The sequence below is a fragment of the Pseudonaja textilis genome, chromosome 11 (genome assembly GCF_049901715.1).
Source record: "Pseudonaja textilis isolate UNSWEBS1 chromosome 11, rPseTex1.2, whole genome shotgun sequence".
NCBI lineage: Eukaryota > Metazoa > Chordata > Lepidosauria > Squamata > Elapidae > Pseudonaja > Pseudonaja textilis.
This window is the reverse complement of record NC_142000.1, coordinates 12,045,456-12,070,221: the sequence shown is the minus strand read 5'-3', so window position 1 is coordinate 12,070,221 and position 24,766 is coordinate 12,045,456. Positions and strand designations below refer to the sequence as shown.

Genomic DNA, 24,766 nt, shown 5'->3' with positions numbered 1-24,766 from the left:
TGTTGTATTTAACGTTCTATCTACGTTATCTATTGTTCAATTCTAAGAAGAAAATTATTTCTACACAAGATCTATAGTAGGTATGTTATCATTCGAACCTGTTGTAACCTAGGAAGAAGTTTGAGCACTTGAAAGACAAAGCAGGGGTCTCCAATCTCTGAACTATTTGGAATTTTGACTGCACATTGCAGGTCTTCTCCCAAAATGCTGCTGGTGAAAAATTTGGATGAGCTTGTAGATGGAGAATGCTTGCTATGGAGGTCACAGCCACATACAAAGCATTGGTTTCTCAAAAATAAGTCTCATTGTGCTGGCTCCTTTTTGTAGACCATTTCCACATTACCTTAATCATACTGTAAACATGCCCTTATCTCATGTCCTCATGACACCTTTGTCTCATCTCCTGCTCACAGTGGTGGCAGCTTAGAGATATGATCTGGCATGCTTCATTGGCAAGATAGTCGATGATTTGGTCAAGGGCTTGAATCTGAACTATGATGACCATTTTGGCTTGAGCTGCAAAACAGAACAGCCACCTGCAGCTCCATTTATTTATTTATTTAAATAACGCACGTAATGCCTGCTCAGCACTTTTTCTTTTTTATTGGTTTTTAAAAGCAAACAAACAAACAAAACATAAAAACATCAAGCTGTCTCCCATAGGTGTACATACAGTGTGCCGGTTGGTTTACAAATTGTTTTGTGCTTCCATTTCATAGTCTTCAGTTACAAATACATTACGTATAATCTCATATTGTCAATCAAAAACTAAATACCTTAATATCATTATTAATCAATCATTTGACTATACTTTTATTCATTCATGTTTTACAAGATAACCATAATTTACTTAATTTATTGTATAACACTTCATATTATCATCCCAAATCTATCCTAAAATCATTTTGTAGTTATAAGAAAAAAGTACATCTTTATATATTTGTTATTTTCTAGAAATCTACATATTTCATTACTGTACTTTATTATCTAACCATTGATAGAAAAGATCCCAGATTTTATGAAATTGTTTATCCTCTTGTTCTCTAATTTCAAATGTCAATCTACTCATTTCAGCACATTCCAATATTTTCTCCGCTCAGCACTTTTTCCAGTATGTACTGCATCAGGCCTTATGCAGGTTCTTTATGTATACAGCTTTCAAATTCTTTTGGAAACATGCTAGAATTTGGCTTTGAAAATGCTGCATGGGTTTAGTGCTCTTCTAAAACAGGAGTCCCCAACTCCTGGTCCAGTAGGGACTGGCACTGGTCTGTGGCATGCCAGAAACTGGACCGTGCAAATAAAGCCCCATCCGTGGAATATAAGCAGCACACAAAAACAGGCACCTCCAGTTCGTGGAAAAATCTCTCTCCACAGAATCAGGCTGTGATGCCCAAAAGGTTAGGGGCCATTGTTTTAAACCACTGCTAATTTATTTATTTAAATAAAAAAACAAGACTTAAGTCTTTAGAGTGTCTGCTGAGGTTATGCTGCATGGAAAGTTGATTTAAACCTTAAAATAGGTATTGCCAGTTTTATACTGTTGATTCTGTTACTGAGCACATTACAGTAGTGGGATTCAAAAATTTTTTACTACCGGTTCTGTGGGCATGGCATGGCTTGGTGGGTGTGGCAGGGCAAGGACACTGCAAAATCCCCATTCCCTCCCCACTCCAGGGGGAAGGTTACTGCAAAATCCCATTCCCTCTCCACCCCACCCCACTAACCTGCTTTCCAGCTCCGTTCTCCTGTGCAGAGCAACAAAAGAAGACCCAGCCAATCAGCTGGGACTCGGGAGGCAGAGAATAGATGGGGGTGGGGCCAGTCAGAGGCGGGATTTGCTGGTTCTCCGAACTACTCAAAATTTCCACTACCAATTCTCCAGAATTGGTCAGAACCTGCTGAATACCACCTCATCATTACAGGTTTTCTACCTCTTTTTCTAGCAAGGGATTTCACTCTTTTTTCTTTTTTACTATTTTTATTATTTTGGTGGAAAGGCGTCGTTTTTCCTTCACCACATGGGCTGCTTCTAAGTGCTGCAAGCCACATTCAACACTGTTATATCCAGTGGAACTTGCTTATCATTGGCTTCTTCCTCTGTGACCGGTCAACCAAGGTATTGGACACGAGTTTAGCACTCTTTCAGAACAGCGGTAAATCTGTATTTGGAGAAAGTAACAACACAGAACATGGCTACGTTGTCACCTGTCCATTGAATGACTTGACTGGGGTTAAAGCAGCTTTTCTATCTTCATTTATCCATCTCCACCCATTTAGAGCAAGGTAACCTTCAGTTGGAGAGAAGCGAAGATGGGGGAAAAATATCCACCACCGTCCTTCATTGGCCCATATTAAACCAGTAAAAACAGAACTACTTGTGAGGCAGAATAGGGATCAGCAGAGGGCAATACAATTGATTCGTTTATATACTTTTTTCCTGGATTGGATGGGTGTCATACTTTAATGTGCTTTCTGACTGTGCCTCGTCTCCATTTAGAAAATTGGAAAAAGTACAGGGTGCTAGAAAAAGGTAGGTGAATACTACAGTTCAAGAGCGTTGCAAGCTCCAGTTGGTTGTGTGTGTTCACTTGGTTTTTTTATTGTGTTGTTGGGTTTATTTTGTCATGTTATTGCATAAAAACAGGATATGAATCTAAAAATAAATACAATATTGGGCCTGAAACCAGCATAGTTGTATTTTGCACAGAAAAACCCCCAGCAAAACTGCCATCTTACCCTTTCATTCATCTTAACATACTTTTATTCCCGAGCAGAATAAACTTTAATAATAACAAAGATGCGAACATATTTTTAAAATATGTACATGTACTAAATGCTCTCTTCATCTCAAGGCTAGCTCATTTTAACTTGTTAACATTTAAAAATGCTTGAAGTACTCTGTTAAATTAACATTATACATAAATAAATAGGCTTCCTCCTGAAACAGAAGCATCTGTTATCTTATAACCACATTCTATAAAGATTAGTACTTTCTCGACATTGCTGACCCTATTTTTTACACAACTTCTTGAACTGTATTAAACTCGGGCACAGGCCAGATTCAAACTAGAGAAAATTCTGGAAAATGTCTCCAATTAAAAATCCTCTGAAATGAACTGGACAGTAGAGACATCTTGCTGAGATCCTGCATTGTTTGATCTTAGAAGATCACCCCATCTGCTTTGTAATCGTTGATACCTCAATATGCAAGGATATGTTGGTCTGTTCTAAACACAGTAAGGGCCTACTTACATTACTGAATTTTAATGTTCTAGGACAGTGGCCCCCAATCTTTTGGGCACCAGGGACCGGTACCATGGAGAGAGGTTTTCCGTGGACCAGAGGGGCGTGGTTTTATATGCTGCCTGCCTCCCGTGGAAGGGGCTTTGCTTGTTGGTGTGGCCCGATTTCTGGCATGCCATGGACCCATGCTGTTCCACGGACCGGTAGTTGGGGACCCCTGTTCTAAGATATTTTATCCAGCAATATTAAATAATATAGCCCAGAAATGATAGCCTTAGAGAACATACTCTACATAATTGCATGCACTGTAAACAATTCAGAACAGGAATGTACAAACTACAAGGGTAGAGAGGGAAATGGTTTAAGAAACGGTAACATGGAGGACCTGAACTGAGTTGACATTTGAGGTGGTAGATTATAAGGCTCTGTGTGCATACATTTTCAGGTCCAGTCTTGATCTGGGTCGCTAATTAAGGAAAGGAAAAAAGAAACCTTGTCCTTTAAGGAATAGGCAAAGTTCTTTCCTTTTGTGGATTCAAATTTCCCTGCTGGGAGAAATGCAAAATGATTTGGTCAGCTGCGTTGAAAGTCAGAATTAGTTTATTAATAGGAAGGCAGGTAAGAAATCTCACAGCGTTCCTAGGATTAATCTAATCTTGTGAGTAGAGAAACCCTTTTTTGTACCCTTCAGATCCTTTTATTTTGTAAGTGTGAACCCCTGAAGTCTTTGATTTGTGTGTTTGTGATGAGTTCCTGTCTCTTGATATTGGGATCTCTTCCTGGGATCTTGGTAGGAGTAATTGTTTTATATTAGCTGTTTGTTCACTTTGTAGCTGCTTGTTGCATTAGGTTGCAATATCCTGAGTTTCCTGTTATATCTTTTGGTTTGCTTTTCACAAGTTTATACAGCTTGCCATCTATTTGATTTCTATGGGAAAGGATCTTAGCTAGTTTGTAGGGTTTTTTTTCTCTGTGTCTCATGCCTGTAATTTTCTCCTTCCTTTGTTGTGAAAAGTAAGCTGGCTCCAGCTATTTTAATAGCCCTACTTGACAAAGGGTGGGGGCTGTTTTCCTAGAGGAGAGGGGAATCCCAACTTCCAACATCTTGGCATTTCTCTAGTGGAGAATCTATCAAATAAGTATTTGCAAGGGGGAGGAAGTTATGTTTTGTTTTTGTTGCTTCCAGCCTCAAATCATCTTGGACAAGACAGATCAAAGAGTTTTCTCATTTTGAGAATTGTTTTGCTAAAAGTTTGAGAAAAGTTATCTGGATAAAAAGACCTGATGGATGATTGTCAAGTGAAAATAACAGAGGAGGAAAGGAAAATTCAGCTGTATAGAAATACCCGCCAAATGAATGGGGCAAGAAGGAATATCTGCAAAACAAATGGGGCTGAAGGCTGAAATAATCAAAGTGAAAAGTGCACAAAACAAAAAGGCTCTGAATAAGGGGATCAGATACGGCAGAAAAGATGATTTGATAAAGGTCTGAAACAAAATCTTCAATCCTTATAGATTAGAATAAGCTGAGAATACCTGAAATAAAGCCCTAGTGCTGGAGATCCAAAGTCATCAACCCATGTATGAAAGTAGCAACTAGCAAAATAACTACAAGAAGAATGGACATAATCCAAAATATTATTTGCCAACCTGTTCAAAAACTGCAAAAAGTTGTTTTTACCACCAGCAATAAAAAAATAAGCATGGTTTTAAAGGAGCAATCGCTAACAAGTCTTGTTGAAGAAAACTCCAGCTACCTTTATTACTTGTTACATTGCACCTGCTAGAAAAATGACATCCAGTGATCCCACCTGTTAGCTGGATGATGGACAACTGATGATCAAAGAAAAACTTTGTTTAGGGACAAGGTGAAGGCTGTTCTTGCACCGTGTTGGACTTTCCCTGCACTATAAAGAAACGATTCTGTAAATTTGATGTAGTCCAATAATACTTAGCAACATTACCTATAAAATGCACAATCTTGAGATGTTCTTGTTTCTAAGCAATATTTTATGGTTAAAATTTACTAAGCATGCAATTTTATTTTTGTTCAAACTGCTAGCAGAACTACTAGCCCTTTATGTTGTTCTAAGGCCAACCTTTAATAAAGGTCCTTTCCCCCACCTCCTTTCTGAATCTTTAAGCACAATATATTACAAGGTCTGTGCTTTTCCTTTCCGCTTCTCAATTCTTCTTAATCAACTTGTTCCGTTTTTCTATAAACCACAGGCCATTCTCAGAACTGAGGACATGAAAGGCTTCTCTTTTCTATATCAAATTTAATCAACCCTTCTAGCTTCGTTCGATTGCTTCATTTGAACGACTCCTTCCTTTGTGTCATTTGAAGACTTTTAATTCTCCCTGAGCTTAGTCTGAAAATATCTGCTGTCAGATGTGTCATTCAAAAAGCTCTAAAATTTCCCTAAAAGAAAATTCTACTGTTTGTCCTGGGGGAAAAAAAACAACAACCTCTGCTCAGTTTTTATGTTGAATTGGAATGCAAGTGTAATTCAACTGTGAAGAATGCAGAGTGTAACTTGGCAAACCATTCAAAGGAAATGAAATGCAGCGTTGCAGACGCCCCTAAAATCATGATTCAGACTGTGAGTAGTGTGTACTATAATAAAACCCTGCTCAAATTTTCAGAGAACAGTCATCAATATAGTGCATTACTCATACATGACTGGTATTCAAACAGAATGTTAGTCAACAGGTGTTTTTTTTTTTTAAAAAAAAGATCGAACATAAATAAAAAAAAACCACAATATTTGTCCATTCATAGGAAATTAAAGCCATTCCTTTGCAACACTGTGCATCGATCCAACGGTGTAAATATATCCTTATCTCCTTGCACCATAAAATGTCTTCCAATTTCAAGAATGCAGCACAGCTACAAATACTAATCCTTTCTGAATCTTTTTTTTTAAAGACAACAAGAGACACTCCAGTAAGACTGCTATGGTAGCAGAAGCAACCAACAGGAGTTTGAAATCCCTGAAGTGCTATCTACAAGAACTCAATTAGTAACTGATGCAGCATATAAACAGTAGCCGTTCAGGTGAGGAAAGAAAGGGGGTTGCAAGCCTTCAAACAGGAAGATAAAAGAGGAAAACTGATCACAGTGGACACTGTTTAACCAGGTGAAAGAAACTTTCCCTATGAATGTAACATGAGGATGCTATCAGGAATCTCATGCTAATGTCTTGGGAGCGGAAGACAACATTCAGCATTGCAGGAATAGATTTGCATTCAGGGAAGCGTTTCCCTGACCCTCCACAACTCTATGAAAATAGCTATATCTTTCTAAGGAGCTCCAGTGGCAGGGGTTTTTGACCTGGCAGAAATGGAGATGCAGTGGCAAAGGGGCATTGTTGGATATAATTCTTTGACGGGCTCAGAGTAAGCTCCCTTTGGAGTAGCATCTCTGCCTCTCAGTACAAGTCAGTTTGTATGGATTAGAATGCCCAACTCCACTCAGGAAGGTAATTCACCTCTTCCCCTGCGTGCGATCTTTTCACTGGTGGCCATTCTAGAGAGCTCATCAAGGGAGAGTGCTAGCTGCCATTCTGGTCTACTTTAGACATTTTGAACATCACAAGCTACTCGCACATTTCTAGCTACAAAGTGTAGGCTCCACTTAAACAACTATTACCAGTTTCTCTCTGACACCCCATTGACTACAAAACCCAAGTGTTCCACTAAAATCAAATGATTTCCCCCAAAATTATTTTACAATCCAAAAATGAATTAATTTTTTATAGGAATTCAAGGCTCACAGAGAACTAAACTTGGTCCCCCTGAAGGAAGGACAGAGATTTTATGAGTCAGGCTCTTGTGCAAGAATGTTTGAAGCGAACCCTTCCTGACCCTCAGAATTCATGCAACTCAGGATCTTTCTTCATCCTCTTGATAGTAGCTATCAATTACATCTGAATTAAAATAGACCACTGTAACAGTGATATCATCCCTATACATGCGTGCTAAGTCATCAGGAAGAGTCAACATTGCCATAAGCTTTTCCTGGTCTATCTCTCCATACTCATTGGCACCAATGGCATGTCTGATAAGGTGAGTCGCCACATTCTGGTCACAGGGCTGGGCAGTCCGGGCCTTTCTCCGAAGTAGATCTTGCACATACCCCAGACTGGTTGGTTTCTTAAAAGTGAGCTGAGTTTTCTGGACATCATCTTTAACTCTATGGTTTGCAATGAGCTGGACCACCTCTTCGTTACTCAACATGTCCCACAGGCCATCAGAAGCAAGAACCAAGAACTTATCCTCCCGTCTGATTTTGTGGTAAGTGACCTCCGGCTCAGCTGTTAAATAAGGGGGTGTGTGATAACACGGAGGGACATACTCATAGATGTTTAAATCCTCCAGGTTGCAGTGGTTTTTAAGGATGCTCTGCTGCAGATCCTGACTCCACTTGAACATAACGTCTCCAAACGCTCTGGAAGGCATAAGGACGCCCAGCAACCTGCCGTTCATAAGGAGAGTGTTCCCTTCAGAAGTTGGGTGCTCACTTTTCAACCGCGAGATTTCTGATTCGTTGAAAGCATTGTGATCTCGGGTAAGAGGTAAAGCAGACCAGGTGCCATTGGGGTTCTGAGCTCCCAGGATCACCCTGCAGTCCCCAGCATTGGCAACATGCAAGTGAAGCTGATCGACATGAGCTAAGCAAGCCGTTGCACCCGAGAAAGCCACCTGTAGAGCGATGTTCTTCAGAAGTTCGTTCTTGGCAGGTGCCTGAACTTCCAGCGATATGTCTGAATCCAGCCTTTTAAAAGCCCCGATCATAGCTTCTTCCATCGTCAGCCCAAGGTCTGTGTCCGAGTTCAGTAAGTCCTGCCAATAAACTCTGAGCTGCTCCAGGTACAGGGAGGCCACCTCGTGGAAGAAGCTGTCGTTGGGGTGTTTGTGCCACTGAAGAATAGGCAGGATTGGTTTCATAGATTCCATGGCCGACTCAATCTCCTCTAGCGTTTGCCGAGAGAGAAGAGAGACGGCAAGGTAAGAAAACAGCCTCTCGCTAACTGACTGAGCACAGGAGTAGCCAGCGTGGCCATCAAAGACTCCAAACATCATCCCCCTTGTCTGCAAACAGGTTGCCGCGCTTCGGCGGTCTTCTATTGGCACGTTGGCTCCCAGGTGGTTGGACTCGAATTTCAACACCGAGCTGGGATTTTTCCCGTCAAATTCAGGGACGGTGTAGGATAACTCGCTCGCCCTGAGGACCTCATTGATCTGTGATGGCGTCAAATGGAAAGAGAAGTCTTCTTCCTCCGTGGAAGTATGTCGGAACGCTTTTCCCAGAGGGAAAACGTGGGTGGCCTTGCAACTACAGGTTGCTGGGGACCAACCTGAACGACCTTTGGCAAACAGACTTTTCCATGCTTGATTTTGGGAGAGGACGTATCTGGAATAGAGGCGTCCTCTTCCAGGCAAGGTGGCAACAGCAGACCTTGAAATAATAACCCAGCTAGGCATAATGCTCACGATTCCTTGGGCTTCCAATCAGCACGTTCTGGAGAGTCTACAAGTAAAACAAAAACATAATTAAAGGAGAAAACAGGAAGATTGCACAAGGCTTGGACAACCTTGAACTACGCTGCCTACAGTTGGACTTAAGCGTAGTACACAAAATTATCCGCTACAATGTCCTACCAGTTAATGACTACTTCAGCTTCAACCACAACAATACAAGAGCACGCGACATACAAACTCAATGTAAACTGCTCCAAACTTAATTGCAGAAAGTACAACTTCAGCAACAGAGTGGTCAATGCCTGGAATGCACTACCTGACTCTGTTGTTACATCCTCTAACTCCCCAAACTTTAACCTTAAACTATCCACTGTTGACCTCACCCCATTCCTAAGACTTCTGTAAGAGGCGAGCATAAGCGCACCATTGTGCCTACCGTCCCTGTCCTATTGTCCCCATTTATTCATACCTATTTCCTGTATTCATATTCATGTTTATACCTATTATCTTGTAAGCAATTGACAAATAAAATAAAATAAATAAATAAAAAAAAATTTCTACAGCAATGGGTTGACAAAATTATTTCCTACCAAGAGGCTCCTGAAGATATAATCGCTTATGATGGTTCTCAGTAATAATTTTGTCTGCCCAGGCAGCTTACAGACATCAATCTGGTAACATTCACATGGATGAAATTAAACAATATTTCTGGATTCTTAGCAGGGGTCAGCAGTAGGACATTTTCATAATTGCAATATCCCTTCTACTTGGAAACCGTTTCTGGACTTTGTGCTTGAGATGAGAAAAAAATGAAACCTTGTTTTTGGGTTTTCCCAATCAGATAGGATTGTTGTTATAGAAATGGCTAGTATATATTATTATGTAAAAGTAAACAGTTGAGGTTCTGCGTTATTAACTTATTCTATTGTGCCAAAAAGAGTTGAAGAAGAGTTTTCTTTTTTTCTTTTCCCTTTTACTCTACCCATTTTCCCCTTCTTGTCCCCCATTTCCCTATTATTTTCATTTTTCTTTGCATTTCTATATTTTACGTTATGAGTAATAAAATTGGGTAATCTCCAAGATTTCGTAACTGCAGCATTTCAAAGTAGCCTACACATCTTTACAAAATTCAGAAGTTTTATGGTGGAAATCTTTCGAGACAGATTGCTAAATCTTGAGGCTTCAGGTTTTTCTTACATGATATCTGTAATGATATGTTGGAATGACCTTGAAGAAAGCAAGAAGAGCCACAGACTAGACAATCATCATGCAAAAGGCATCTCAGTCCACAGAAAGAAAAGGGTGAGGGAAGTATCTCAACCTATTTTTCTGGAAAGTAAAAGTAAAAGAGGGTGAAAGTGCTTTCAAACTTGCAAGATTCTGTTACTGTAACTTTACAATAAAGGTAACAGCAGCTCATGGTTTATATTTCTTGTTTGGACTACCTGACTAACAGTACTTTAAAGAGCCGTGGTGGTGCAGTGGTTAAGTGCAGTATTGCAAGCTAATTCTGCTGACTGCCAGGGGTTCGATCCTCACCAGCTCAAGGTTGACTCAGCCTTCCATCCTTCTGAGGTTGGTAAAATGAGGAGCCAGATTGTTAGGGGCAATAGGCTGACTCTGCAAACCGCTTAGAGAGGGCGGTAAAGCACTGTAAAGCGGTATATAAGTCTGTGCTGTTGCTATTTCAGGAATATGATAGCTGGAACATTATGACCTACAATGATTGTGAGGCTCTTTCAATTTTCCCTTTAAGTAGGAGACATAAAAAGCCATCATACATTGTGGTTGCCTATTGCACGAAAGGTCTGCTGATCTGTAGATCACCCACAACATAGGTAGATTTCAAAACTGCCAACTGTAGGCATTGCTGGAATGTGTGTAGATACCAAGATAGCAAAAACTATTTACTTAGTCCTCATCTCTTTTTACAGGACATATGATTTGCTCCTATGGGTTAATGTTTGTAAGTTTATGTCATCAGAATAGGGCAATGCAGTGGCTCAGCAGTTTAGTGGTTGGGCTTATCAGCTAGAAAGCTGGCAGCCCAGGTTCAAAAGCTGAGCACCATGTGATGGGGTGAGCTCCCTTCCTTGTCTCAGCTCCTGCCAACCTAGCAGTTTGAAAGCATGTAAATGCAAGTAGATAAATAGGTACCATTTCAGTGGGAAAGTAATAGTGCTCTGTGACATCATAGTGGCCACATGATCACGGAAATGTCTTTGGACAGCGCTGGCTCAATGGCCTTGAACTGGAGATGAGCACTGGCCCCTATACTCAGCAACAAATAGCGGAGTAAAATCAATAGGGAAACTTATTTTAGTTCATCAGAACGTACTTTTTTACAATTAAAGAAACTGCATTACCCAATACTTTGCAGGGTGTTTTTTTTTCCAGTGAAAGACTTCTGATCTGCTTCTCGGAATACAGCTATAAATGAATGAAAAGATAGCCACCTCCCAGTCACATCTTGCGAAACTCTCAGATTTTTTTTAAAAAAATCTATTTTGTAACAGCCCACATGAGGAGTAAAAATTTGGTTTGAGCTTCAATGGCTGACATAAAAGAAACTCAATAAATAAGGTAGCATCCCACGTTGGCTGCCCATTTCTCTTTCGTTGCAATTGAATGCACATTGTTTTGGGAGGAAATCAGACTTACTGGTATCAGAGTATTTGTTTCTGCTCCGCAGTGAGCAAAAAACAACTTGAAATGTCTGGGACCATCCTTAACTTGATCAATGTTAACCCAAGAAAGAGTGTTCTATTATTGTAAAAGGTAAATGTTTCCCTGTCTGGTTGTGTTCAGGTCTAGGGCACAGTGTTCATTTCCTTTTCTTGGTCAAGGAAGCTAGCGTTGCTTGAAGACAATTTCTGTGGTCATGTGTCCAGCATGGCTATATGTCCAACACGCATGGAATGTGTTACTTTCCCACTGAAGTGGTATCTATTGATCTACTTGCTGAGAAACTCAGCATCTTTAACTGCTGAGCCCAGTGTAAGTTTTCTTTATAACGTAGAATCATAGATGTTTCCCAGGGAAAAGAGTTATTTCTCTCCTACCCCAATGTGCACCAACAGTTTAATTAGGGGACACTCTTGAGTAACAGCTGAGCCTGGCTTCTGATGATCTCTGTTATTGAGAACCATAAGGAGAAAGGAAAACAAAGTACAGAAGCATTTCCAAAGAAATCTCTGGAGATACACACGCCTACACGCTATTTACTTGTGCTCCTTTTATCAAGGCTTCCAAGTGATTTATTAACTTAAATCATTAGGAAATGTCGTATCTCAGTGGAGATAGGACACCGGCTTTCCTACACAGAAGGTTTCAAATTTAAATCTTCATCCAAAGCTGGAGAATTGTTTCCCAAAACTTTGGAGAGCCTTTTCTTATCAGGGGCTGATTCACACATTATCCTGACTCAGCAACAGCCTTTATTTTGGTTGGTTCTATTTCAGTTAGTTCTGTGAACTATCATTGGGTAAAGAACAGATTAGAGTTTAGTAGAAGATGGGAGCCAAACCAAGTGAGTTTTTCTCAACAAGCATTATTTTAAGACCTTATGCAGGACTTATGCAAGAAGCACCTGTTAGGTGCAAGAAATCAGGAGCCAGGATCGAGTTCAAAGCACTGCAAGTTTATTTCATGATACCTATAGACAAGAATCTTATCTACCAATGTTCAATGCAAATTGGCACCAGGTAAGAGTCAAGGGATGCTGGAATACATTCTTACAAGATCGTAGAGACTCCAAACTGATGGTGCCTTGGGCTCAGCCTCGTCATCTCCTACAACACCATGCGAAATTGGGTTCAGGATTTGGAGGGACAAGACAGATTGATAGCTCTACTGTCCTGAATGAAGAGTACCGAGTTAAATTAGTAGATCCTTTCTCCATAGTAAATAGTTGACTTGTGATGGCCAAAAAGAAAAAAAAAGAAAAGAGCTGGAAAAATTACACCGATACAGAAAGCTATGAAAAGAAAGGGGAAGCCAGAAATGATATCCCAACCCAGCCTGGTCTTTCCAGCAGGCAATTCTGCCAGGCTCCTATTAGAAGCCGGGGCTTCTAAAGAAGAGCTGGAATGCAGAGAATGCCAACATGCAATCATTTTCAACAGCCATTCAAGGAAGCGTGGGAAAAAAGAAAGGCCAAGGAGTTTGAAGCAGGAAAGGCTAATAATGTTCTATATCATCTCTCACTTTGCTCAGTGAGTGTCTTCCTTTCGTGAAAACAATAATTCCTACACCGTGCTTGTTCACGTAACTGGGGAAGCATACTGTCCACTTCTGCCAGCCCTTTGAGGTAGCTAGGATCAAGGAACAAACATGGCAAGAAATCCAGGAATATTTTATAGCTGTCTTGAAGCCTTGTTCTGAACTTTCACCACTCCTCCTGAAGGACAACACAGCCTCTTTCTCATACTACTTTCCCAAGGCTGAGTAATTGTCTTCCGTCTTCCTGCTCAAAGTCAGAACTAAATTCCTTTAACCACTTCCTCACATTTCAGGGGAATTTGACATCAGACGTGGGTTAGCCCAATTTGTAAATTCAACCCACAGGCTAAAACTGGGCTGGAGGAATCAAGATTTCAGATAAACTCAGGGCTGCTTCCAATTCCAGACTTAAACTGCCATGCCTTTCTAGCAGTTCGTGATGTGCAAATCCACATTGGTAAATACCTGACTCATGAGATGTGGAAGTAATCCCCAATTTTAATTCTGCGACTCAAGGTAGCTTTGCCCAAACTTGATGCAAAATAGCAGGAGAAAAGCAGGCAGCTTCCTTCACCTCCACCCAAGATCTGAAGGATCCCAGAAGAGAGAGGCAGGAAGGCAATAAACTGGCTCAACCAGATTCTTCTTTCTCCTGGGGACTCCCCCCATAATCACAACAGCCACCAGCTGTCCAAGCAACAATGATTCTGTTGTTCAGAGGTTGCTCTTTCAACAATATTCATTGGGTTTTATTGAGCATTATTTACACCGCTTGCAAACTGCTTTGGGAGGATAGCTATCTAAATGGCAGGATATAAGATAGCTAATAACAAAGATGACTAGGGGGCTTAGGGCTGGGCTGCTGGGGGTTTGGGGGGGTTTGGCAGAGCCCCTAACTAAGATTCTGTGCAGTTTAAGAGAACCCCCAAATCCCACTCCTGGATGGCCCCGCCCACCCTGCCCCGCCCCTTCCAGGAGTCCCCACACAGCCTGTTTGGGATGCAGGTAAGTGCAGGATGAGCGCAGAGGCTTAGGGAGGGTGGAAAAACGGGCCTCCCAGAAGTTTGGGCCCATTTACGGCTTCCAGAGAGCCTCCGGAGTCCGGGGAGGCCATTTTCACCCTCCTGGAGGCTCGAGGAGGGCTAAAATGCCCCTCCCCTCCACCGTGGTGCAGGAGGCCGACTAGGCCACACCCACCGTCGCCACGTCCAGCCAGCAACTGGGCAGAGAACCCTTTGCTAAAAAATTTTGAAGCCCACCCCTGGCTAGAAGCTCTAACATATGAAGAACAATTGCAGGAATTGTGCACGTCTAATGTGATGAAAAGATGAGAGGTGACATGATAGCAGTGTTCCAATATCTCGGGGGGCTGCCACAAAGAAGAGGGGTGTGTGTGTGTCAAGATATTTTCCAAAGCACCTGAAGGCAGGACAAGAAGCAATGGGTGGAAACTAATCAAGGAGAGAAGCAACCTAGGACTAAGGAGAAACATCCTGACAGTGAGAATAATTGATCAGTGGAACAACTTGGCTCCAGAAGTTGTGAATGCTTCAACACTGGAAGTTTTTAAGAAGAGGTTGGATAACCATTTGTCTGAAGTGGTGTAAGGGTTTCGTGCCTAGGCAGGGGTTGGACTAGAAGACCTCCAAGGTCCCTTCCAACTGTTATTCTGTTCTGTTATCCTGTTATTTCTGTATCCAGCCCAAAGAAAGTCCAGACTGGCACAGGATCTCCTGCCATAGGCAGGGGATTAAACTAGAAGACCTACAAGGTCCCTTCCGCCTCTATTATTTTACCCTATGTTCTAAGGCAGGGGTCTTGAAACTTGGCAGCTTTAAGATTTGTGGACTTCAACTCCCAGAATTCCTCCTCCAGTCATGTTAGCTCAGGAATAATTCTGGGAGTTGCAGTCCACAAGTCTTAAACTTGCCAAGTTTGAAAGACCCTCGATCTAATGTGTTAGTAGTCAGTTTCGGGCACCCTCCATCCTCAAAGAGCCCCTGCTAATTTCACAGTTGAGGTCACCTGGTCATGATGAGAGAAACCATGGTACATTGTTAGGAAAACAGGAAGATTTGACCAGGCTAGGGAAAGTAAATAAGATAAGAACACCCGTCCAATGTAAAGCTTGGCAGCCCAGCAATAAATATAAGATAAAACACTGAGGCACAAGAAACAATGTCATGCTGACCCCAAGTTGGTAGTTTAGCATATAGAGAAAAAGGGTGGCAAGGGGAGGGCTTTCTAGGTGTGGTGTGTTCGGTGCAGGGGTATAAAATGTATTGTTTAAGTAGTGAAATTTGCTCTCCTTGTACTCAATCCACTTGGGAAGGGTCCTGGAGGCTGCGTTTGAAACTTCTTTCCTTTCCTTCAATAAACCTTTGAAATTTTGCATCAGGGACTTGTCCCCGTGACGTGAGTATTTGCAAATTTATTGGGGGGGGGCTCTTAAATCTCACAATGAGACAATTTCTTCTTGAGATATGTGGAGGAAGAATGGCAGGGAATGAACCCAGATAGCACTCATACGGGAATCCTGGATTGTTTCATCATTTGGCACCACCTGTTTTCGCTCTTTTGCATTATGCATTATGGAGTTACTGTCTCATAGCTGTTTCTGTCAAGCCTCCCAAGCAGACCAGACAGGAAATATGACAAGGTGAGCTAATTCTACTTCATTATAAGGTTGCAATAACAGAACCTTACAAGAGTGAAAGTATAAATCTCCTGCTACCTTTTTTTTTTTTTTTTTGCTGCCGTATAAGCTAGGGTGATTCTTTTCTAAATTTCTTTCTCTTCTCTTGGTTCAGCTGCAGGCTGCCTCCTTATCTGATCATCCTGTAGGCAGCATTGTTTATTCCCTTTCCAAGGTCATTTTCACATACCCTTAAAGTTTTTATTTACCCCAAAACTACAGCTGCATCAACACTGTCTGCTAGTCCATTTTTGTAGAATAAACCACAATTGGCTGTTAAGACTTTATTAAGTCATAAATCACAGTTCACAAGTTAAAGTGGGAGAACCTATTAATTTAAAAGCAAAACTACCACATTATACGGCATCGTGCTCCTGTAAATTTAATCTAGATTTTAGTTAATACTGAGCTGGACACAATTCCTGGTCATAAATAAATACTTGCTATCTGTCCACTATTGTCTCCCCCTTTTGTTATGTGTATAAATCTTGTGATGTATAGATTTTTTTTCTAGTCACCCACTTGCACTCCATGTCCAATGTATGCAGATTTATGTCTGCTAATCAAAAACTCAACTGTTCTGGATGGACTAGTTTGACTTGCAGTCCGTGGTTTTCTTAGTCATTGTACATTTAATCTATACAGTAATCCCCAACTTACAACCATTTAAAGTCACAATAGATCTTATAGTCATAAAATGAAAATTCAGGTAGTTAGTTACTGCCATATATGTACAATGTTTGCTGGGTCCTGTAGTTGTCATTCATACCTTCCTAGTCAACTTCCCACAAGCAAAGATAATAGGGGAAGCAGGATTTGCTTAACCATGTAGTACAGTGATTAAGAATACAGATAATCAGAGTTGGAAGGGACCTTTATAGGTCATCTAGTCCAACCCCCCACCCAAGCAGGAGACCCTACACCATTTCTGACAGATGGGAGTCCAATCTCTTCTTGAAAGTCTCAAGTGATAGCGCTCCCACAACTTCCGGGGGCAAACTGTTCCATTGGTTGATTGTTCTGTCAGAAAGTTTCTCCTTATTTACAGGTTAAATCTCTTCTTGTTCAGATTTGCTTAACAACTGCCTAATTTAGCAGTAGAAAATCTGGTCCCAACTATGTTCATAAATCAAGGACCACCTATATATAATTCCGGTAAGAGCCATTGTCTACTTTCTTATTAAAAACAGAAGTTGTCAAGTTTCCTTTTTAGAAAGACATTGCCACTTTTTCTTCTGTTTGTTTCTAGTGCAAACTAATGGAAGAAAAAGTGGAAATATTGTATTTGTCAAAAGAAAACTTCACAACTTCTGTTTTTAATGAGAAATTAGACAATCGCTCCATTCTAATGGCAGAAAGTGAGGAGGAACCAAAGAGCCTCTTGATGCGGGTGAAGGAGAGTGCAAAAAGTTGGCTTGAAACTCCACATTAAGAAAACTGAGATCATGGCATCAGCCCTCTCAATTCCTGGCAAATAGAAGGGGAAGAAATGGAGGTAGTGACAGATTTTATTTTCCTGGGCTCCAAGATCACAGCAGATGGGGACTGCAGCCAAGAAATTAAAAGAGGCTTGCTCCTGGGGAGGAAAGCTATGGCAAATCTAGACAGCATACTAAAAAGCAGAGACATCCCCCTGCCAACAAAAGTGCATATTGTCATGGCTGTGGAAGGTGGACCATAAGGAAGGCTGAGCACCAAAGAATTGAGGCCTTTGAACTCTGTTGCTGGAGAAGACTCCAGCGAGTCCCTTGGACTGCAAGGCCATCCAACCGGTCAGTCCTAGAGGAGATCAACCCTGACTGCTTTTTAGAAGGCCAGATCCTGAAGATGAAACTCAAATACTTTGGCCACATAATGAGAAGGAAGGACTTCTGGAGAAGAGCCTAAGGCTGGGAATGATCAAGGGCAAAAGAAGGGGACAGCAGAGAATGAGGTGGCTGGCTGGAGTCACTGAAGCAGTAGGTGTGAGCTTAAATGGACTCCAGAAGATGGTAGTGCAGGGGTCACCAATCTTCTGGACCTCAGGGAACCACCAAACTCATAATTTTAGATCCCAGGGACCACTAACCAGTTCTGTGGGCATGGCCTAATTTGTGGGCGTGGCTTGGTGGTCATGTGACTCGCTGGGCATGGCTTGTATGTAAATATTCTAAATATTTATATAAATATTGATTTTTTTATAAAAAAAGAGCAACTTTTACCAAAACCAGGCAAAGCAGGCAGGCAGATTGAGTTGCTCGCAGAATCACAGATTCATTCAGAAATCTATGTATCTGCCATTGGCTAGCTCAGTCTGTCACATAAAATTTACTTGCAAGCAAACTCACAAAATTAACTCACAACACACCATGCATGTAAATATTGAATTTTTTATTTAAAAAAGGAGCAACTTTTACCCAAAATCAGGCAAAGCAGGCAGATTGAGTTGCTCACAGAATCATTAAGTGATCTATCTATCTGCCATCGGCTAGCTCAGTCTCTCAAATTTGCTTGCCGTGAGTCTGCACTGAATTTGCTTGCAAGCAAACCTTCAGTCCTGAGGGAGGTTCGGCTGTGCTGAGCCAAAGATCTAAAGACTAGCTAGAAAGCAAGAAATCCAACCATTTCCTGCTTCCTAGCTAATCTAAATCTCGGAGCACAGCAGAACAGATGATGGTCGGAAAAAGGAAAAATAGCAATTTAGCAGGCAAGTTTGCGGGGTAAAGAGTGAGTGGGCGGGGAGGGTTCCCGCGGGCCATGTGGGGCAGCGCAGCCTTGTGTTTCTGTACAGCCTGGATTAATTGCTTTGCGAGGGTGCTCTGGGGGTGAGATTGCGGCCCACCGAAATTTTCTCACGGGCCACCGGTTGGCGACCGCTGTGGTAGAGGACAGGAAAGCCTGGAGGAACATTTTCCATGGGGTCACGATGGGTGGGACATGACTTCGCAATTAACAGACAATGGCTCTTACCCGAATTATATACAGATAATCCTTGATTTACGAATATAATTGAGATTTTCTACTGCTAAATCAGGCAGTTTTTAACTGAATCACTCAGGTGTTCGTTAAGCAAATTCGGCTTCCCCTATTATTGTTGCCAGTTTTTTTCAAATCACATCTGTTTTTTTATTGCTTTCTTTTTCAGAGTTTCTACTTGCACTCCATTCTCATAAATTATAATCAATACAGCATTTTCTACTTACAGAAACAAAGAAAATATAAAAAAAAAACCCAAGAATTATGAAACATTTCAAAGTTATTTACCTTGTTAATCATTCATGTTTTCACTTTTTCCAAGTATTAAGCAAGGCGGATGGTCCTTCACCAAGACCTGTCGAAAAGTCAATGTGAGATTTTTAAAAAAGTAGACAGAAACATACCAATTGTCAGCGCTTGCAAAACAAAGCCATTATCACTCCTTAACTATACATTTAAATGCATTCACAATATATACCTGCCCATTACATAGTGTTTGTTATAATTTCAATATCTCCAATAACTCAGGGCTGCCACAAAGAAGGAGGAGCGAAGCTATTCTCCAAAGCCCCTGAGGGCAGGACAAGAAGCAATGGGTGGAAACTAATCAAGGAGAGAAGCAACTTAGAACTAAGGAGAAATTTCCTCACAGTGAGAACAATTAATCAGTGGAACGACTTGCCTCCAGAAGTCGTGAGTGCTCCAACCCTGGAAGTTTTTAAGAAGAGGTTGGACAAACATTTGTTTGAAATGATAGAGCTAGTCCATGATAGAGCTGCTTGAACAAGGAGTTGGACTAGAAGACCTCCAAGGTCCCTTCCAAGTTGTTATGCTATTCTTATCTACAGGCAAAGATTTATTTCCCTTGCACAGAAAAAGAATCCCATTTCAATGCATGAATATTCTTTAAGACAGTCCATGCCACACAATAAAAAATTGCTGTGACAAAAGTAAGTAGCATTCTAGGGTTGATTTTCCATATTATGCTAAAGTACATTTCCCTTGATTCAGATCAGCTGCAGAAACAAATACAAACTTGTTTTTAAATCTGAATATTAAAGCCTTCTCTTTCATCATACCACAAATGTTGTTTAAAACAGGAATTTCCCAGTCTATAACTACACCCCAGGTACTCCCCTCCCATAATTGCTTCACAACCTCAGTGAAAAATATAACCTGCAGCTAAACACCTTAGCTGATCAAAACAGACCCAAAATGTACCTAGGTTTTTAATAGTCACATTTTGTTACACATCAAACTAAACTTTAGGCTGTTTAAATAACAGGTCAGCAGGAGGAATATTATTTTAGCTGCTGATATCAGTGTTTGTGGCTGAGGTTTGCAGCTGGTTGACTTTGCTTTTGCGGTGTTGTTAGAAGTGCATGAACCCATGTTTGCATGTCAAAAAGGTCAGCCAGCAAAAACAGAACACCAAGAGAATGCAACACTGATAACATAACAGCGGGTTGATCTTTTCACACAAGCACATATGTACTAGTCATTTCCGGCTCTAGGGGACGGTGCTCACATCCGTTACAAAGCCAAAGAGCCAGCACTGTCTGAAGACATCTCCATGGTCATGTGGCTGGCATGACTAAATGCCAAAGGTGCACGGAACGCTGTTACCTTCCCGCCAAAGAGGTCCCTATTTTTCTACTTGCGTTTTTACATGCTTTTGAACTGCTAGGTTGGCAGAAGCTGGGACAAGTAACAGGAGCTCACTCCACTATGTGGAACTAGGGATTCGAACTGCCGACCTCTCTGATCGACAAACTCAGCGTCTTAGCCACTGAGCCCCCACGTCCCTCTTAAGCTGCCATTAGAATCACATTAAAGATGAGCCTCTGTGGCACAGTGGTTAGAGTGCAGTACTGCAGGCTACTTCTGCTGCCTGCCTGCAATTTGACAATTCAAATCCCGCCAGGCTCAAGGTTAACCCAGCCTTCCATCCTTCCGAAGTGGGTAAAATGAGGATCCAGATTGTTGGTAGCAATAGGCTGACTCTGTAAAACCACTCAGAGGGGGATGTAAAAGCACTGTGAAGCGGTCTAAGTGCTATTGCTACTTCAGTGATCCAGGTTATTAAAGCAGCAGCATCTTATGGAGGCTCCCACACAGATCTTCCTGTTTTAACGAACACAAAGTAACTGCATTCACACAGGTTCCAAAATATTTCAAATCTCATATGATGAATGCACAGCTCTGGAACATGCACTGTTCCTTACATTCTGTGACAAGTTCACCAATTCTTTTTCTTTTCGCTGATGATGTAAAGCTATTCAACACCACCGACAATCCTGCTACCTTTCAAAAAGACCTTGACTATGTGTCAGAATGGTCAAACAAATGGCAACTTCAAATCTCAACAAATAAATGCTCTGTCTTACATATTGGCAAAAAATAAATAAATCAGAAAATAAAATACAAGCTGAATAGTCCAGACCTTGTTGATGATCCAAACTCTGTCAAGGACCTTGGAATACTCATCTCTAATGATCTAAATGCTAGAGCCCACTGTAACTACATAGCCAAAAAGGCATTAAGAGTTGTTAACCTAATCCTACGTAGCTTTTTCTCTGATAATATTACACTACTAACTAGAGCATACAAAACATTTGCTAGACCAATACTCGAATACAGCTCATCAGTCTGGAACCCGCATTACGTATCTGATATTGACACAGTTGAGAAAGTCCAGAAATATTTCACAAGAAGAGTTCTCCACTCCTCTACTAGTTGCGGAATACCTTATGCCACCAGACTTGAAATTTTAGAAAACCTAGAACTATGCCGCCTTCGATCCGATCTAGGTATAGTATATAAAATCATACATTGCAATTTTCTACCTGTCAATGAATACTTCAGTTTCAACCAATACAAGAGCAAACAATAGATACAAACTCAAGGTTAACCGCACGAAACTTGATTAGAGGAAATACGACTTCAGCCACAGAATGGTCAATGTCTGGAATATTCTACCTGACTCTGTGGTTTCCCAAACCCCAAAAACTGTAACCTTAGACTGTCTACTATTGACCTCGCCCCTTTCCTAAAAGGTCTGTAGGGGGCGTGCATAAGCACACCAATGTGCCTACCGTCCCTGTCCTATTGTTTCTTTTTATTTTTCTTATATGTGTCCATTTCATGTAATCATAACTATGTTTATACTTATACCTGTTATCTTATAATCGTTTGACAAAAATAAATAAATAAAATAAATAAGTGAGAAATTCTACTAAACTTGCACCCTATAAATACGATCATTTTGTAAACCCAACGTATGCAATAGAGGGGCGGGGGCGGGACACGACTTCAACAAATGCACCCAACTGCCTTCAAATTTTGCAACTTTGGAAAACGCTGGGATATTCTTTAGAATCCTTTCCCTCTTTTCTACTACTTTATCTACACTTCTTTCCCACTGTATTAAATTTCTTCTTCTTCCTTAACTCCAAATCCGCACCGTTTCAATTCTGCTTTAACACGTCAAATTAAACATGATTTTAAAAAGGGAAACGGAATGCAGAGCCTCCTTTAAAAAAAAAAAATTATCTGCCGCACCCATTTTTTTGTTGGACCTTAAAGAGCAATAAAAAAAAATAACATTAATACAATTTAATAGCAAGCGAATCGACAAGCTGGGAACTATAAAGCGTTCAACTTGAGAGCTTCCAAACTTGGAAAGGGTTCCTTGGCTCCGTTTCTGAACCAAGCGCCGATCCGATCTGCGCCAATTAACGGCAGATCCCGTTTACACGACAAAGGAACCAGAGATAAAGAAGCCACGCTTAAAAGCCCAAAACAAGCCAACCAACCCTGTATTTTTCTCCAGGCGATAAAGACGTTCCCTTGCTGACTTCCTGCACGCTGAAACCTCCTCGAAAAAGAGAAAAAGCTTCTTCTCTTCTCCCCGCAAATTAATCACATTCCGGTTTGGGGCGTTTAAGAAAGAGCAGCGAGCTGGATTTACAAGCATGGCAAGGCAAAGCGAGGCTTCAATAGAAGCTTGACTGCGCCCCTGGAACGCGCAGCCATTGGCTGCCGCGGGAGGCGTGAGAGGGTGATCAGGGAGATGATTGGCGGCCGTGGGGAGCAAAGCCACGCCTCCCCGCACCACAGCTAACTAGCGTGGGGCTTTTCTGACTGGGTTCTGTTGCCCGCCCCTAGCGGCCGTTCGGAGTGTTGCAGCCTCAAACCAGGGACGCGCAGAATTCCGAACGCAACGGAACCCGCCCGGGGGTTCTTCGCACGTGTGAACGGGCACTAGAGAGCGTTTTTGGGCTCTTTTGGATGCGGGCATTTCCAGGAAATAAAATGAACCCGCATGTTTTCATCCCGAAGCCTCCACGCCCGTGCAAACCTTAGGAAGACTAACTGGGGGGAAAAAAAGACGTACCTCGTATCGGGTGAGCCTGCTTGCTAAGCAACCGGAGCCGTGTGAGTTTACTCGGAGGCGAGGCGCTCCTCCCCCACCTCTACGGGAAATGACAGCGAGCCCAACCCCAAACTCCCTTCCTCTCGAATAAGCCCTCCCCGCATCTAGATATTAGCTTAACAGAGTGGGAAGGGACCTTGTAGGTCATCTAGTCCAACCCCCCCCCCCGCGCCGAAGCATGAGACCCTACACCATTTCTGAAAAAAAGCAGTGTGTGTCTGTCAGTCTTTTGCTTTGTGCAGTCTCTCCTCCCTCCCCGGGAGGAAATTACGAATGCGGGTGTGTTTTGTTTGTGTGTGTGCGTATGTCAGTCAGTCACGTTTCTAGTGGGGGATTTGCCCGACCCGGGACCCTTCCAAACCCGGGGGCGGGGGGCATGGGTTTCCCACGCCGGTTTCGCCAGCGTTTCCTCAACAAGCCTGGATGAAGTCGGTTTGCATTCCGGTTTAACCCTAATCCCGTGCCCAGCCATCAGTGCTCCGTGTCCCCAACGCACCCCAGTAATACCCACACCCCCCAGGACCGCAGCGCCTGCAAACACGGGAAGCTCCACGTGCGCGCAAATACCCACGTTCTTCCAAAGCTGCGCGTGTCGACCCCGTTGGCTCTTGCGGCTGGCTGGTCTTTTGGGTTGGGAGAAGGGGAAAAGGCGGCAAGGGGCAGCAGCCCCGCCTGGATACGACCCGCCCTCCTGCCGGCCTCGGATGGCCTCGCGGGCTGCTTGGCTGCGCCACACCCTGCGATCAAAGCCGGACTGCCTCGGCGAAGGCGAGCCCGCGGGGTAGAGAGGCGAGGCTCGGTGCCGGCCGGCCTTCCGCTGGCCTGCAGGTGGATTCCGACGTTGCACGAGACAGGGAGAGAGGAGGAGGAGGAAGAAGAGGGAGGAGGAGAAGAGGAGGAAGAAGAAGAGGAGGAGGAGAAGGAAGAAGAAAGAAGAAGGAAAAAAAGGAAATAAAGAAGAAGAAGAGGAGGAGGAAGAGGAAGAGGGAGGAGGAGAGGAGGAGGAGGAGGAAGAAGAAAGAAGGAAAAGAAGGAAAAGAAGAAGAGGAAGAGGAAGAGAGGAGGAAGAGGGGGGAGGAGAGGAGGAAGAAGAAGAGGAGATGAGGAGGAGAAGGAAGAAGAAAGAAGAAGGAAAAGAAGAAGAAGAGGAGGAGGAGGAGGAGGAGGAGGAAGAGGGAGGAAGAAGAAGAGGAGAAGGAAGAAGAAAGAAGAAGGAAAAGAAGGAAAAAAAGAAGAGGAAGAGGAAGAGGGAGGAGGAGAGGAGGAGGAAGAAGAAGAGGAGAAGGAAGAAGAAAGAAGATGGGAAAGAAGGAAAAAAAGAAGAGGAGGAGGAGGAGGAGGAAGAGAAAGAAAGAAAAAGAAAAAGAAAGAAAACTTACTTTCCGGGTTGCCCAGACGTTTTCAGCACCCTGCACAAGCTGGTTTCTCCAGCTCTGCTCCTTGCGGATTACCTAGGCAAGGCTTCGTCTTTAAAGGGATTTTGGATATGATCTTAAGACTAATCCATGATAATACACTCGCTCGCCTTTAAAGGTCAGGAGAGAGCATTTGGTTAGGTTTTCCCGGAGTCCCTAAAACAAAACAACCCCTTTTTTGCCTTTTTTTTTTTAAAAAAAAAAGTGATCAGAAAGAAGGAGGGTGTTGATGGTGCTGATGGAAAAAAACCCAGGTTGACATTTGGCACGTTTTCTGTTGCAAGCCTTTCCAAAGTGGAGGCTTGGGTTTTTTCC

At 42.3% G+C, this 24,766-nt stretch overlaps 1 protein-coding gene across 6 annotated transcripts; it reads right to left on the bottom strand.

The window, feature by feature from the left end:
* Positions 1–584: 584 nt before the first annotated feature.
* PDP2 (pyruvate dehydrogenase phosphatase catalytic subunit 2) lies at positions 585–24,437 on the bottom strand. 6 transcript variants are annotated; one of them, XM_026719056.2, is made up of 3 exons: positions 23,608–24,437; positions 18,890–18,956; positions 585–8,779 (listed from the first exon to the last, which is right to left on the bottom strand). In XM_026719056.2, exon 3 carries the CDS (start codon positions 8,731–8,733, stop codon positions 7,132–7,134), a length of 1,602 nt encoding a protein of 533 aa, XP_026574841.2. In that variant the 5' UTR covers positions 8,734–8,779; positions 18,890–18,956; positions 23,608–24,437; the 3' UTR covers positions 585–7,131. The 6 variants fall into 6 exon arrangements, 4 of the variants coding, with proteins under 4 accessions (XP_026574841.2, XP_026574840.2, XP_026574839.2 ...); XM_026719055.2 differs by lacking the exon at positions 23,608–24,437 and adding an exon at positions 22,998–23,256; XM_026719054.2 differs by lacking the exon at positions 23,608–24,437 and adding an exon at positions 22,417–22,623.
* Between the last annotated feature and the right edge of the window lie 329 nt (positions 24,438–24,766).